At 41.9% G+C, this 13,829-nt stretch overlaps 1 protein-coding gene across 2 annotated transcripts; it reads left to right on the plus strand.

Moving 5' to 3' along the window:
* Positions 1-598: 598 nt before the first annotated feature.
* LOC120697754 (probable isoprenylcysteine alpha-carbonyl methylesterase ICME) lies at positions 599-5,737 on the plus strand. 2 transcript variants are annotated; one of them, XM_039981073.1, is made up of 12 exons: positions 605-990; positions 1,993-2,069; positions 2,308-2,377; positions 2,452-2,532; positions 2,606-2,680; positions 2,829-2,930; positions 3,050-3,187; positions 3,559-3,624; positions 3,701-3,841; positions 4,326-4,416; positions 4,956-5,120; positions 5,293-5,737. In XM_039981073.1, the coding sequence occupies exons 1-11, from the start codon at positions 752-754 to the stop codon at positions 5,115-5,117; spliced, it is 1,242 nt and encodes a 413-aa protein (XP_039837007.1). In that variant the 5' UTR covers positions 605-751; the 3' UTR covers positions 5,118-5,120; positions 5,293-5,737. The 2 variants fall into 2 exon arrangements, with proteins under 2 accessions (XP_039837008.1, XP_039837007.1); XM_039981074.1 differs by lacking the exon at positions 4,956-5,120 and having other exon boundaries at positions 599-990.
* Positions 5,738-13,829: the final 8,092 nt, after the last annotated feature.

Here is a 13,829-nt window from a genome sequence, read left to right on the forward strand (position 1 = left end):
GCCGTCGCGACCAGGGTTTACAAAACCGGTGGAACCGGTTCGGTCAAACCGGTCCGGTTCGGTTCTGGTTTGGGCCGGTATCAAACCGGCCCAAATTCAAAATTCAAATTTGAAATAAAGAAATGAAAAATTTTCAAAAAAATTCTAAAAATACTTCAAGGTGCGACGAATCTAATGGTGTCAAATTTCCTCAAAAATTCAGTCGTTTAACATACTTTTCGGGCATTTAAAGTTAAATCAAAAAAGAAAAAAAAATGAGACGGCCCATTAAGGCCCACTTGGTAAACCGGTCAAACCGGCCGTTATACCATTCCAAACCGGTTACACATGTGATTTTGAATTTGAATTTGAATTTGAATTTAAATCGGTCAAACCGGCCAGTAAACCGGCCGGTATACCGGTACGAACCGGTTGAACTGAGTTTTTTGAATTCAAATTCGAATTCGGCCGGTACCGACCGATTTCCGACCAAACCGGATCAGTATACCGGTACCGGATCCCGGCGGTTTGTCTGGTCCGGTAAATTAAACCCTAAATTAAACCCTGGTCGCGACTCGCGCGCTCATCCGCCTCCTAATTTTGGCGGTGGGGTCTCTGCGCGCCTCTCCCCGCCTCTTCGCCGCTCGCTTCCCCAATCTCTCTCCATGACTCCATCTCCACCCACCAACTCGTCCCGCCAGCCCGATCCGCTCCCCTCGCCCCCCCCCCCACCACCACCACCACCGGAACGCTCTCAACCGCGGGCGTGGCGATGCAACCCGGGGACCAGACCTCCGGCGGCGACGCGGCCGCCGAGGCGGAGGCTTTCGTCCCGCTCGGCGGCCTCCACGGCCTGCGCCGGCGCACCGGGCCGGTCTCGCTCGACTCCAGTCCCCGCAGCGGCCGTGCGGGCGACGGGAGGCGGTCCACCTTCCGGGAGGACGTCGGCCACGCCGCCGCCGAGACGTACCTCGTCACGGGCCTCGCCTTCACCCTGCTCGGATACCTCGGGTGATCTGCGTTTACCAATTACTGGCGATTAGCGATTCCCGCTTTCTCTGAATTTAGCTGACTCCGGTCTCTGCTGAAATTTCGGATGCTGCGATCACGTGGTAGTTATCGAGTTGGATGCTTCGATCTGCTTCTATGCGTTGCTTCAGTGTTAAAATTCGTTTACCGTTTCCTTGATCGACAGTGGGTTACCGTTTGAAGAATCGCACATACACTCCTCTCCGGTAAAATCATTATGGGAACCGTTAGAGCAACTCCAACAGATTGATCTCCCCCTTTCCCCTTTCTCACTGTATAGGGAAATCCACTTTTTTAATTTCAACATATATGGAAGAAGTGCTCCAGCAGATTGATTTTCCCTCCTTTTATATGGAAAGGGAGATGTGATGTCTCCCCTTTCTATTGGGGATTGGAGAGAAATTATTGGGGATTGAGAAAAAATAAAGGGGAAAGGGAGATGGAAAATCAATCTGCTGGAGTAGTTTTTTTCAACATCAATCCCCTATATTGAGAAAAAGGGGAAAGGGGAAAGGGGAAGATCAATCTGTTAGGATGCAAGTGGGAGTAGTTAGTTTTGCTGGGTCACTCCCTTCATTTTATTTCCGCCTTTTCTGTTTTGGAACATGAATTTGGATGAGTTTTGGGCTGGCCAGGGTCCAGAGGGGAAAAATTTACATACCTGTGTACAGTTGATGTCTACTGTACGTGGAATGTCAAGGGTAATAATTTACAAGGACCTGCATGGCTGCATCCCTATTTTTTAAGATGATAAGAACCTGTATTATTGGGAGCAAGTTATGAAACATTGCTTTGCCTTTTTTTTACTATTTAAGGGGGATACCATTGCATCTTTTACATGCGTGTACCAAAATGTTAATTTATGTTGCTAGCTAGAGATTCATATTACAGTATATAAAGTTTCTTGTCCTTTCACCACAAATCCACAATGCACAAATGCATAGCTCCATGATCAAATTTTTTACACGCTTTCTGATTTTTCAGGGTAGGCTATCGGTGGATATCGCAGCTTATTGCGCTCCTTCTCTATGCAGTTCTACTCATGCCTGGTTTCATAAAAGGTGCACAATAAGTAATTTAGCTTTTGGCTGTTCTTGTCCTGTCCATGTTGAAAAATTACGGTTACGTATTCTTTGCCTCTTTGCTGTTTAATAATTCTTGCATCTGCAACCTTGTTTCTTTATTCTATTGATATATAGATGACACTGAAGTATGGTTGGCATAACATATTCTAACAATTGTGTTCTAGAAAAAATATTCTAACAATCAATATTTATCCCTTTTTTCCTTTGTTTTCAGTTGGGTACTATTATTTCTTTTCAAGTCAGGTTTGTAGAAGTGTAGTCTATGGAGAACAACCAAGAAACAGGTAAGTTATGTGCTATATAAATGCAACGAATTTTGTTGTACTAGGATGGATTTACTGAGGATTTTAGTATGCAGGTTGGATCTGTACATACCCAGAGATCACAGCAAATCTTGTCCAGTTGTGGCATTTGTAACTGGTGGAGCTTGGATCATTGGGTAAATGACAGTCTCCTCACAATACATTGTAAGGTTCCTTCATGGCGACGTTGATGATCTCTCTTATATTTAGTTACAAGGCATGGGGTGCTCTCCTTGGAAGGCGGTTGGCAGAGCGAGGAATTATAGTAGCTTGTATTGATTACAGGTGCTGATGCCTTACAAGGCTTTTGTGATGTAGTTCACTATGTACCTGTCATTCATATTATGTTTTTGACCTTTATTTTTTAATTGGTGAGTATTAAATGATTGATTTATCTTCACTTGCTTGGTGAAAATATGAATATGTCTTGCAGAAATTTCCCTCAAGGAACAATAAGTGACATGGTCACTGATGCTTCTGAGGGGATATCATTTGTTTGTAATAATGCTGCTAGCTTTGGAGGGGATCCTAATAAGTAAGTGATACTTCGCCATTTGTTTGCTAGTACTTGCAGTTATCTCTTTTGAGCTTTACAGCCTGCTTTAGATCCATTCAATTGTACTTTTAATAAATCAAATTATGACAAATCTGCAGAATATACTTGATGGGTCAATCAGCAGGAGCACATATTGCGGCTTGCGCTCTCTTAGACCAAGCAATCAAAGAATCTAAGGGAGAGCATACTTCTTGGAATATGGCTCAAGTAAAAGCATATTTTGGTTTATCTGGAGGGTGAGAACTTGAATTCCTAGGCTAGGCTGCTGTTTTTATTATAATAGTAAATGCATATTAAGAATACTAGCACTTTTTAAATATTGTATCATTAATCACTTCTTAAGAGTACTAGCACAGAAAGTTATTTGTCCAATGCAAACACTAAAAACGTTTGCACCATGCTAGAATGATGAACCCCAATGTGAACCTGTATCTAGCCCCTCGCTTGACTTTTGGCCATCTGAAATTTCCATTTAGCGCAAAAGAATGTACAATAATCTATTGGATAAACAGTATTACAACCACTCTGTTTTCGTTGGTCTCAAACTGAGACACTAATATGGTGTTACCAATTCTACATGACATATATGCTTATTTATGCTTCGTAGATACAACATCCAAAATTTGGTCGATCACTTCCATGAACGTGGGCTTTATCGTTCAATATTTCTCAGGTAAACAATGTGTTATACTTGTGTTGTAGATGTTTTCGTTCTTTACTAGTACTAATTGAATAAAAGTATATTTCAGCATAATGGAGGGAGAGGAATCGTTGCCACATTTCTCTCCTGAAATTGTCACCAAGAAATCAAGTGCTGAAGCGATAGCTCTACTACCCGAAATTGTACTAATGCATGGTACAGCAGATTACTCCATACCATCATCTGCCAGGTTTGATTGTTTTTCCTTCTGGGCTGCTCATTTTAATTGTGTTATTTATACTTGAACCGGTTACATATTTCTATTCCTTTATCAGGCTTTCATTTTTTATCTAAAATTCAAATTGAATACATAAACAAAGCTGAAGGCACACTTCAGCAGTTATTCTCGATTGGAATTCTACTTCCAGATAGGGAACAGTATACCAATTTAGACTCTGGTTTTTAATATCATTTGGAATACTTCATAATAATGGCTAATTGGCAAATGCTTCAAGTTCCAGAAATGCTTAGACTTTCCAGCTGTATCGTTGTTTGCAAACACTCTTGTGCTGCTTGTAGCCTTTTTTTAATGAAAATTAGTTTGTGCGTTTTTCTTTTCTGAAACCAACTTTAGAACTGTATTATTAGTTGGGCAATCTATGTCTTTCTATTCAATACAATCATTTCCTGCTCCATCTTCAAGCTGTGAATAACTCTGTTTATTTTCTGTGCAGTGAAACTTTTGCGGATGTCCTTAAACAAGCTGGTGGGAAAGTAAAGCTACAGTTGTATGAAGGGAAAACACATACAGATGTATTTTTACAGGTATGTTATCTTGAATGTCCGAATATTATTAGTGCTGAAGTAGACATGTCACTTTGGTTCATACGCTTGATCAACATGCTGCTATGTGAATTGCTTTTGTGAAATTTCATGAATTGGTTGTATAACTCAAACGAGAACGATTTCAGAACAATGCTCATTTTTACATATATTACTGCATTGAACTTCATCATGTCTTTTTCCAAAGGAACAAAAAAATTTCAACATGTGCCTGAGCTCATGATATTTGTAGTTCTGAGTGTCGTCCCTTTACTGAAATCTTAAGCCAAAAATGATTTGACTGAAAATTATCTATATTCTTTAAGTGAGCATGCTTGAACTCTTCAAGAAACCGCTGTAAAACACTGAAGACCTATTTGAATGCTGGCATTTTACAGGAGTTCTGCACAAAATTCATTGGAAAAATTCTGCCATCTAAAACTTCAAATACTTAACCTTTTAACTTGCCAAAATCCACCGATCCAAAATACATAAGAAAAGGATAACTTTGTTCTTAGTCTTGACTTCATGCTCCATTGTAGGATCCACTTAGAGGTGGCAGAGACCAACTGGTTGAAGATGTTATTTCTGTTATCCATGCTGATGATGCACATGCGCGTGAGAAGGATGCTTTGGCACCTACCCCTGAGCGTCTGGTTTATGAGTGGCAAATAAAGTTGGCACGCCAAATTAGCCCCTTCTAACAGGTTTTGTTTTATTTCAAATCAATACTCTGCAGTCAGATTGATCTTTGTGGTTCCGCTTAGGTTTTCCTGTTCCTCTTCCGTTGTTTGTGATCTGTGCTCTTTTCCTCTTTCGTTGTCTGTGATCTGTGTGCTTTTGTGCGCTGCTGAGATATTTTAGTTTATTTTGTGATAGGTCTGCACGCAGAAAGGGGTTTCTCCAAGACATTTGCTCGTTGATACTATTTAGCAATTAGCAATTTATCATGCATGCAGAAGAAAGGTATGCGTCTGTGAATGTGTGCCAACTTGGGGTTTCAGAATCTGGGCCAAGCGAACGGAGCTTCAACTTCAGTCCTTGCTTAGGGGCGCCAGGTGGTCACTGATTGAAGAAAGTTTTTAGGGATCTCTAGGCTGTAGGCAATGCTCTACTGCATACTTACTTTCTTATGCTTTACACGTATTTTTTCTGTTTCTTTTGACAAATGCGTACAAAGTATATAGAATGACTATACGACCTGTAAATACAATAGGATGTATCATAAGAATGTCACCAATTCATGGGAAAAATTGTTAGATGTAGAAACGCACTGCAACAGATTTACAGATAATGACATTCCATTTAAACAAAGTTAACAACAGAATTTTTTGCAGCAGAAAATACCCTACAGGAGCAATATATCTGTTGCCATTGAGCTCAGACATTTTTGTAGTACATAGCCTGCCACTGTCCTTTGTTTGGTCGAGCAGCGCACGGTGTCGGCAACCGCCGTGCCCGCGTGCCGGGAGGTCGGCGCCGCCTCCACGCCGTGTCGCCAGGCAGTGGCCTCTTCTCCCGGCCGCAACCTCTTGTAGGAGGAGAGGAGCAGCTCGTGTCGTGCGATGGTCGCGCTCCTGTCACCCCCCTTCCTGTGGACTCTCACCGTGCATTCAAGCATGTTAGGTGATAGCCCTGCTAATGGTGCAAAATCCACCCCTAACCCACCCCAACCCGCAGTTGTCCGGGCAATTCCTCAACCCGCCCCAACCCTCCCCCGACGCAGCTACCGCCCGCCCCAACCCACCCCTACGCCGCCGGCCAGCGGCCACCCTCCCGATTCGGGAGTCGTCCCCATCCCCGACCGCCCCGTCTGCCAGGGGGCCAGCGGCCAGCGCCCCGTCCGCCAGCGCGCCCCATCCCCGAGACCTTGACGCGCCTCCGCCAGGCCGCCTCCCGTCCCCGACGCACCTCCGCTCGGCCGGCGGTGGCGACGCGAGTCCGTGGCGGCGGTGCCGGCGGATGCCAACATCGGATGCCGGCGGCGGCCGTGCCGATCCGATTCGATCCGCCGTATCCGTCTCTGACGAAATCTCGTCCAAAGGATTCTTGTTCGCCGTATGGTCGGTATGGCTAGCTGCATCGCATCACGTCTGCACAACTCATTAGGTCACCTAATTGCAAGCACGCCTTCGTGTCAGGGAGTCAAATCTTGCTCCTGATGACACATGTAATCCTTGTCACCAGGAGATTAGGCCTCATTTAGTTGCGGGTGTAAAGTTTTTGAAATGAAATATTTTCACATTTGAAGTACTAAATATAGACTAATCACAAAAATTAATTACAGAGCTCGTTTGTAAACTACGAGATGAATTTAATGGGCCTAATTAATTTGTCATTAGCGCATAGTTACTGTATCAATTTAGTGTCTAATCATGACCTAATTAGGCCAGTCTTAGTGGAAGGGTCATAAAAGTGTCATGGATATTAAATTTGATAACATGTACCAATAATATGAGGAGAGAGAAGAGAGGAGTGTCATCACTATGACCCTCCACTGGCACAGTTCTTAATATTCCAGTCTAGGTAACTGTGTCGATGACACTCCCACTGAGACTGGCCTTAGACCCATTAGATTTGTCTTGTAATTTACAAACAAATTATGCAATTAGTTGTTTACTTCGTCTAAATTTAATATTTCATACATATAAAATTCCCGTTCGATGTGATAGATTTGAAATTTTGAATTTTGCAAGTAAACAAGGCTTAGTTCCCTTCAAAATTCCAAAACTTTACAAGACCCCCATCACATCGAATATTTCAACATATGCATGAAGTATTAAATGTAGTTAAACAAAATAACTAATTTTTTTAGAGGAGAGGGTTGCCCCCTGTTTCATTCAAAAGAAGGAAACTGGTTTGAAACATGAGGGTTCAGAGCGTATTCGAAGGCGCGCCCGCCACTAGTTCAGAGCTAACATGTAACACTGCAGAGCTTAATATGCTAGCTAAAGAGTCACTGAGATGAATGCCAGAAACTAATGAACTTTCCACATTCTCCTGGTGAAGCATCTCCCAGCTTGCTAGTTGGGTTACATCCTGCAACGAGTGATCTTCCCACATGATCGACAAAGGTCTTCCCACATGATCGACAAAGGTCTTCTGCAACTTGCTTCCAAATGGGCGATGACCTCCTCCAGATGGTGTGCGTTTCCTTCCTTGGTGAGGCAGGTCCACCGTCTGAGCATTCTTGCCACCTTTCTCTTTAACATCCTCTCGTCCTTCCAGCATCTCTCCTGAAAACAAAATTCATTCCTCGGTTTCCAAATAGACCACAACGTAGCAGAGGTACACATATTCAAAACAGCGTGATTGTTCCTACTGATCCACCACTTAGCCACACACTTAAACCCACCAGTGAGCTGAGTATCGAACAACTCAGAGAAGAAAGACCAAACAGGGAGAACAACACAACAATAAAAAATGATATGACCAATAGACTCATCATCAGACCATAACAAGCAAGTTTTGTCAAAAACTTCCCTTCTCTTGGACAGGTTATCTCTTGTCAGGAGTTTATTATTGCTGAGAAGCCAAAGGAAAACCTGGACCCGTGGAGGGATATATAAACCCCAAATAGCACTAGGGTACACTGGCTTGACCCCACGGAAATTCACCACTGCATAAAGGGACTGAACTGAGTAAATGCCGTTGGAATTGAAAGACCAAACTGGAGTATCTGGTTCATCAGTGAATTCAATAGACTCCGCAATGCTAACTACTTCCCACCAGACATCCATCAGAGCCGGTGGAAAGGTTCTCCTAAAGGAGAATTTCAGTACAGAGCCATCCCAGGCATCTTTGATAGTCTTACCTTTCTCATTCACTAGAACATAAACATGCCAGAATTGAATTGCCAAACTGGAGTTTCCAAACCACCTGTCTTCCCAGAACCTAACTTTGTTACCATCCCCCACGTTCCAAGCATACCCCATCTGAGCAGCTTGCATAGCCCAGAGGACCCCCTTCCAAAAGGGAGAAACACCTTTGTCTGGGCAACAGAAAAGATTAGGAGCATCTGATTTATATTTATGATCAATGATTTTTCTCCACATAGACTGATTATTCAAATGATAGCGAGCAATCCAGGAAGCTAACAGACACATATTCATTTGTTGCATGTCAGGGATACCTAAGCCCCCATATTCCTGTTTTTGGGACACTGAGTGCCAATTAGCCAAATGGTATTTATGTTTCTCCTCCTCTAGATTATTCCAAAGGAAATGAGCCATCTGGGAGTTAATTAACTCGAAACCCCACTTGGGAAACTTAATGATAGACATGAGATAAGTAGGAATACTAGCAAGGCAAGACTTAAGCAGGGTCAGCCTTCCTCCATAAGAGAGGAGTTTACCCTTCCAACCAGCAATCCTCTTAATAACCTTGTCTACCACAGGTTGGATGTCCACTCTCCTAAATTTAGCATGATGGAGGGGGATTCCCAGGTAGGTAAAAGGAAAGCAGTCGATTTGGCAGCCAAAGAGTCTAGCAAAGAGCTTACATCTCCCTTCATCCAAGCCCAGCATGAGGACATTACTTTTATCAAAGTTAACTTTCATTCCAGACAACTTCTCAAAACAGGCCAAAAGCCATTTAAAATTCCTAGCCTTATCAAGGTCATTTTGAAGGAATAGTAGAGTATCATCTGCGTATTGCAGACTAATGATTCCCCCAGGGAAGGCTTCAGACATCAGGCCTGTTATCAGACCATGACCAGCTGCTTTAATCAGCATTCTGGTGAAAACATCAGCTACTAGATTGAACAAGAGGGGTGACAAAGGATCTCCTTGTCTCAAGCCTTTCCCAGTCTTGAAATAGGAGCTATCCTCATCATTGATCCTTACACATATAGAGCTATCCCTAACTACACTATTAATCTAACACCTCCATTTGGTTCCAAAACCCCTGGTGGAGAGCATTTCCTCAAGGAAGTTCCAGTCCACCCTATCATAGGCTTTTTCATAGTCCAGCTTTAGGATAATTCCTTCTTGTTTTTTCCTGGCAACCTCATGAATAAGTTCATGAGTTGTGATCACACTTTCCAGGATGAATCTACCTTTAATGAAGGCAGATTGGTTAGGAGCAATGAATCTATGGATGATCCTGGTCAGTCTATTATTCAGGGCTTTAGAGAAGATTTTAAAGCTGCAGTTCAGAAGACTAATAGGTCTGAATTTTTTAAGGGATTTTGCGTCAGGTTCCTTAGGGATCAAAACCACAGTTGCATAGTTGAGTCTTGCAAGGTTCAACTCTCCTTTATCAAAGGCATTGAAAAGACCCGTAAGATCCATCTTAATCAACTCCCAGAACCTCTGATAAAAGAGAAAAGAGAGGCCATTAGGTCCAGGGGCTCCTTCAGCATAGGAACCAAAGACAGCCTCTTTTACTTCTTCTGAAAAGTCTGCTTCCAGAAGAGAATTCTCTTCCTCAGAGACTTTTTCCTCCTCTTTCCAAAAGGAGTCACCTAGTTTAAAGCCTAGACTTGGTTCAAAACCAAAGAGTTTACCATAATACTCAAGTGCAAGCTTAAGCATGCTAGATGTGTCTTCTACTAAGCCATCAGGACCCTCAAGAACATTAATGGCTTTCTTCCTTCTTCTTTGGTTGGCTACAACATGGAAGTAGGCTGTATTTCTATCACCCTCTTTAACATCCCTATCTCTTGATCTCTGTCTAGTCTTAATTTCCTCCATCCTCCAAATGTCATCAAGTTGGTCCAGAGTTCTTGCCATTTCCTCTCTTTCTAAGTTAGAAATGGAGCCATCCTCATATTTTTTTATCCAAGAGATCATATTTCTCTTTGAGCTTCTTCTTCTCTTTCTTGATGTCAGCATCTATGTTCTTGGCCCAACCTCTCAGCTTCTTCCTCAAAAGTCTAACCTTAAACTGCCAGACATTCATAGGGTTGTCAAGGCAGCAAGGGGTATTCCAGATCCTCCCAACCATCTCAGGAAAGTCAGGTTGGAGGAGCCACCAATTCTCAAATCTAAAGGGGCTCTGTTTAGGAGTACTGTTAATGCCAAAGTTAATGACCAGGGGTACATGGTCACTTCCAGCTCTAGAGACACCTTTAGCACTAGCTAGGGGATATAACAGATCAAAGGAGGTATTCACCAGGATTCTATCAAGAGTAGCCATAATGGGGTTATCCTGGTTGTTAAACCAGGTAAAGCTTCTAGAAGGATTTCTAATTTCTAAGAGGCCATAAGCATTAATCCAATTATTGAAGGCATGACCAGTAGTGGTCTACCATACCATTACTTTTTTCCTTCTGATTTCTAACTAAATTGAATTCACCACCTATGATCATAGGGCCATCCCAATTATTAGAGATGGTATTTAGTTCATCAATGAACTCCTGTTTCCCTTCCTCATAAGGAGAGCCATAAACCACTCCTAGTCTCCAAACTTTTTTGTCAACCACATTTCTAATTACAGAAGTAGAACAGAACTTGAAGTTTTGACAACCTACAAACTCTAAAAGGCTTTCCTTAATACCAATCAGAATGCCACCAGCTGTCCCATTAGCTGGCAGCCAGTGCCAAGCAAAAGAAGGATTAATGGCTCTTAAAAGAGCATCACTAAACATTTCTTTTTTTGTTTCTTGTAGACCAACAAAACTGAGATTATTGTCAACAATAAAGTCAGACACACATTTTATCCTACCAGCCTTATTCAGGCCTCTAACATTCCAAAAGGCACCTATCATTATTAACAGTAGATATAAAATTACCCTGGCCTACAATCCTGGCCCAACTTTTCTCCCCAGCTACTAAACCATCATCCTTTAAAGGGGGTGTTTTAGAAGCTAAACCATTGAATAATGGAGGGAGCTCTTCATTATTTATAACCACATCTAAATTTACTGGCAAGGCAATCTCAGGATTGCTATCATCAAATCTATCATTTTTAGCAACCTCCTCAGATTTCATTATAGTGATGTTATCATCAGCTATAGAAGCATTTTTCCCTAGATTCAAGTCAACTTGATTTTCCATCTCAAACAAACAATTATTACTCAGGAGGGCAAAGGAATTACCAGATTTGCTCTGAAAAGCCAACTCAAGGTTTTTGACTTTCAGCAGGTCTTCAGCCCTCTGCAGCATAGTTCTCCCATCGTCAGTATGCCTCCTTGGCCTGAGATCCCTTTGAACAGGTGTGGCAGAACCACCTGTATTATCCCGGCTCAAGTGCGCAGGCCATCACCATAAATGCATCACCAGCTCAAACGCACTTCAAACGGAACAATTCTTGGTCTGTCGGGTAACGTCCGGATACAACCACCGGTTCTCGGATCGAACAAGCATACCCCGCACAAAGGCGAGTCCAGAGATATTACAACCACAATTTTACAACACGGGCATAATAATGATTACAAACCAGTTCAAACCATAATTACAAAACCAACTTTAGTAAAACAGTTATACAAGCCTTAAGTGTAAAACTTCAGAGTTAAAACAGCGGAAGATAAAACACGACGGCTACAACACGTCGCAAAAGTATACCAAGCAAGCCCAAGCATGGTATCACTCATCATAGTCATTGCCGGTCGAAGACGTATCCCACTCTACGGACTAGCCAGGAGGCAACGAGCAAGGGTAGGTCAAGCTAGCGATCTGATCCTCAAAACTCATACCTGAAAAAGGGTTTCAACAGCAAGGCTGAGTATTCTAATACTTAGCAAGACTTAACCGTCAATGGGTATAAGTAGCCCACTTTAGCTAGACTATGCAAGGTTTTGTGAGGCTCTGGTTTTCCATTTGCTGAAAAGCAATAAAGAGTAGATCCTTACTTTCAAGTTTTAGCTTTCAAGATTCTAGTCGATTAACCATCTATGTAAGCAACTACTATCCAATCATGGTAGAACTTCTAAGCAAACATCAAGATTGATCATAATATTGTTGCTCTTATTACTCTGTGTGGCAAAGGGATCAAGCAGTCCCAAACTGTGAGAAGCAGACGATTCGAATCGAATTTCTTAATCTGGCCAGGCAAACCTAACACACACGTCTGGAACACCGTCAGGTCATTCCCAAACAACCGTTTACCTTTCTTTCCGGCTTGTGGATAGGAACACTCTCCCCGACTACATGGCTCCACGGTCCACCCTTGTCCCTAGAAGTCGTAGTGTTGCGCAACATAAAAATAAAACCTATCCCTAAGAGAGAGTGTCAGGTATATCCACTCCCCGGTCCAATCGGTTACTAGGCTTACCGCGTACCATATTTACAGCATGTGGCTAGTACGTTAAAAAACTTAACCACCGCAACCACACACCGCGACCTTAGCAAGTTCATCAACACAGACGGGGTCTCACACAAGGTCATGATATCGAACACAACCCCGTCTGTCGTCCTTATATTGATAACAGAAAGGTAAACAATCAATTCCTATAAAACTCGTGAGTGACAGGCAATCACTCGACTTTTACCAGTCCTATAAGCTTAGCAAGTAGTCGAACTCAAGTCTAGTGTTCAGTACATAGGTTCCTAGGATCATGCATCTAGGGTTTCAATTCAAAACCTAAGAACTGTAAATGCACAAGTAAATAATAACAGTAAATGATAATAATTTGAAATATAGGTTATGTCCGGGGCTCGCCTTCTCGGTAGTCGCTAACTATTTCAGCCCTATGCTCTTCCGAACTTTGGTCCGGGGCTTCAGTTAGTACGGCAGTGTTCGCTTGAGCTTCGAGATCACCTCCTTCGGAATCCGGGATCATCTCGTACGTCCCGTCCGACAAAGCAGTCGTATCTATATGCAATGCAAGAACAGTATTATAAACACACATGGGCAATCATTTATAGAGTAGTTAATTAACAAATCTAACTACACAAAGCATCATGGTCAACAGCACAAGAAAGCTATACTAACTTCATAAAGTGAGTGGTGGTTGATTCCTATAGCAATTAATTCAAGGTTTGCTAATAAATAAACAACTCAAAGCACAAATAGTAATAAATTTAGCAAAATTTAACCTAAACATAATATGAGCAGATTAAGATATCCTGTAAAATTCATGCCAAAATATGTAGTCATTTAATCACAACAATTCATTCATCCAGATAACACCTAGAACAAGATTGAATTACACAGGCTAAACCATAGCAAAAAAAAAGCTCAAAATTTAACAGCAGGCCTACACAGAGATGAATTAGCTACTGTAAATTTTTCATGATTTTATCTACAAAGAATCAATTCTGAGAAAATAAACAAAACAGACATCAGATTAGCAAGATTCATTTTTAGCTCCTATTCTAGTCAGGAAATGGGGTTCAAACTTTATGTACAAGCTAAACTATTCAAAAAAAAATCACTCAGAAATATTTTCATGATTTATCATCAGCATAAGCTATTTATCATAATTAAAGTCTACTAAACATGGATTAAATCAAAGAAATAGCTACACATGAGAA

The sequence above is a fragment of the Panicum virgatum genome, chromosome 3K (assembly GCF_016808335.1).
Source record: "Panicum virgatum strain AP13 chromosome 3K, P.virgatum_v5, whole genome shotgun sequence".
Lineage (NCBI taxonomy): Eukaryota > Viridiplantae > Streptophyta > Magnoliopsida > Poales > Poaceae > Panicum > Panicum virgatum.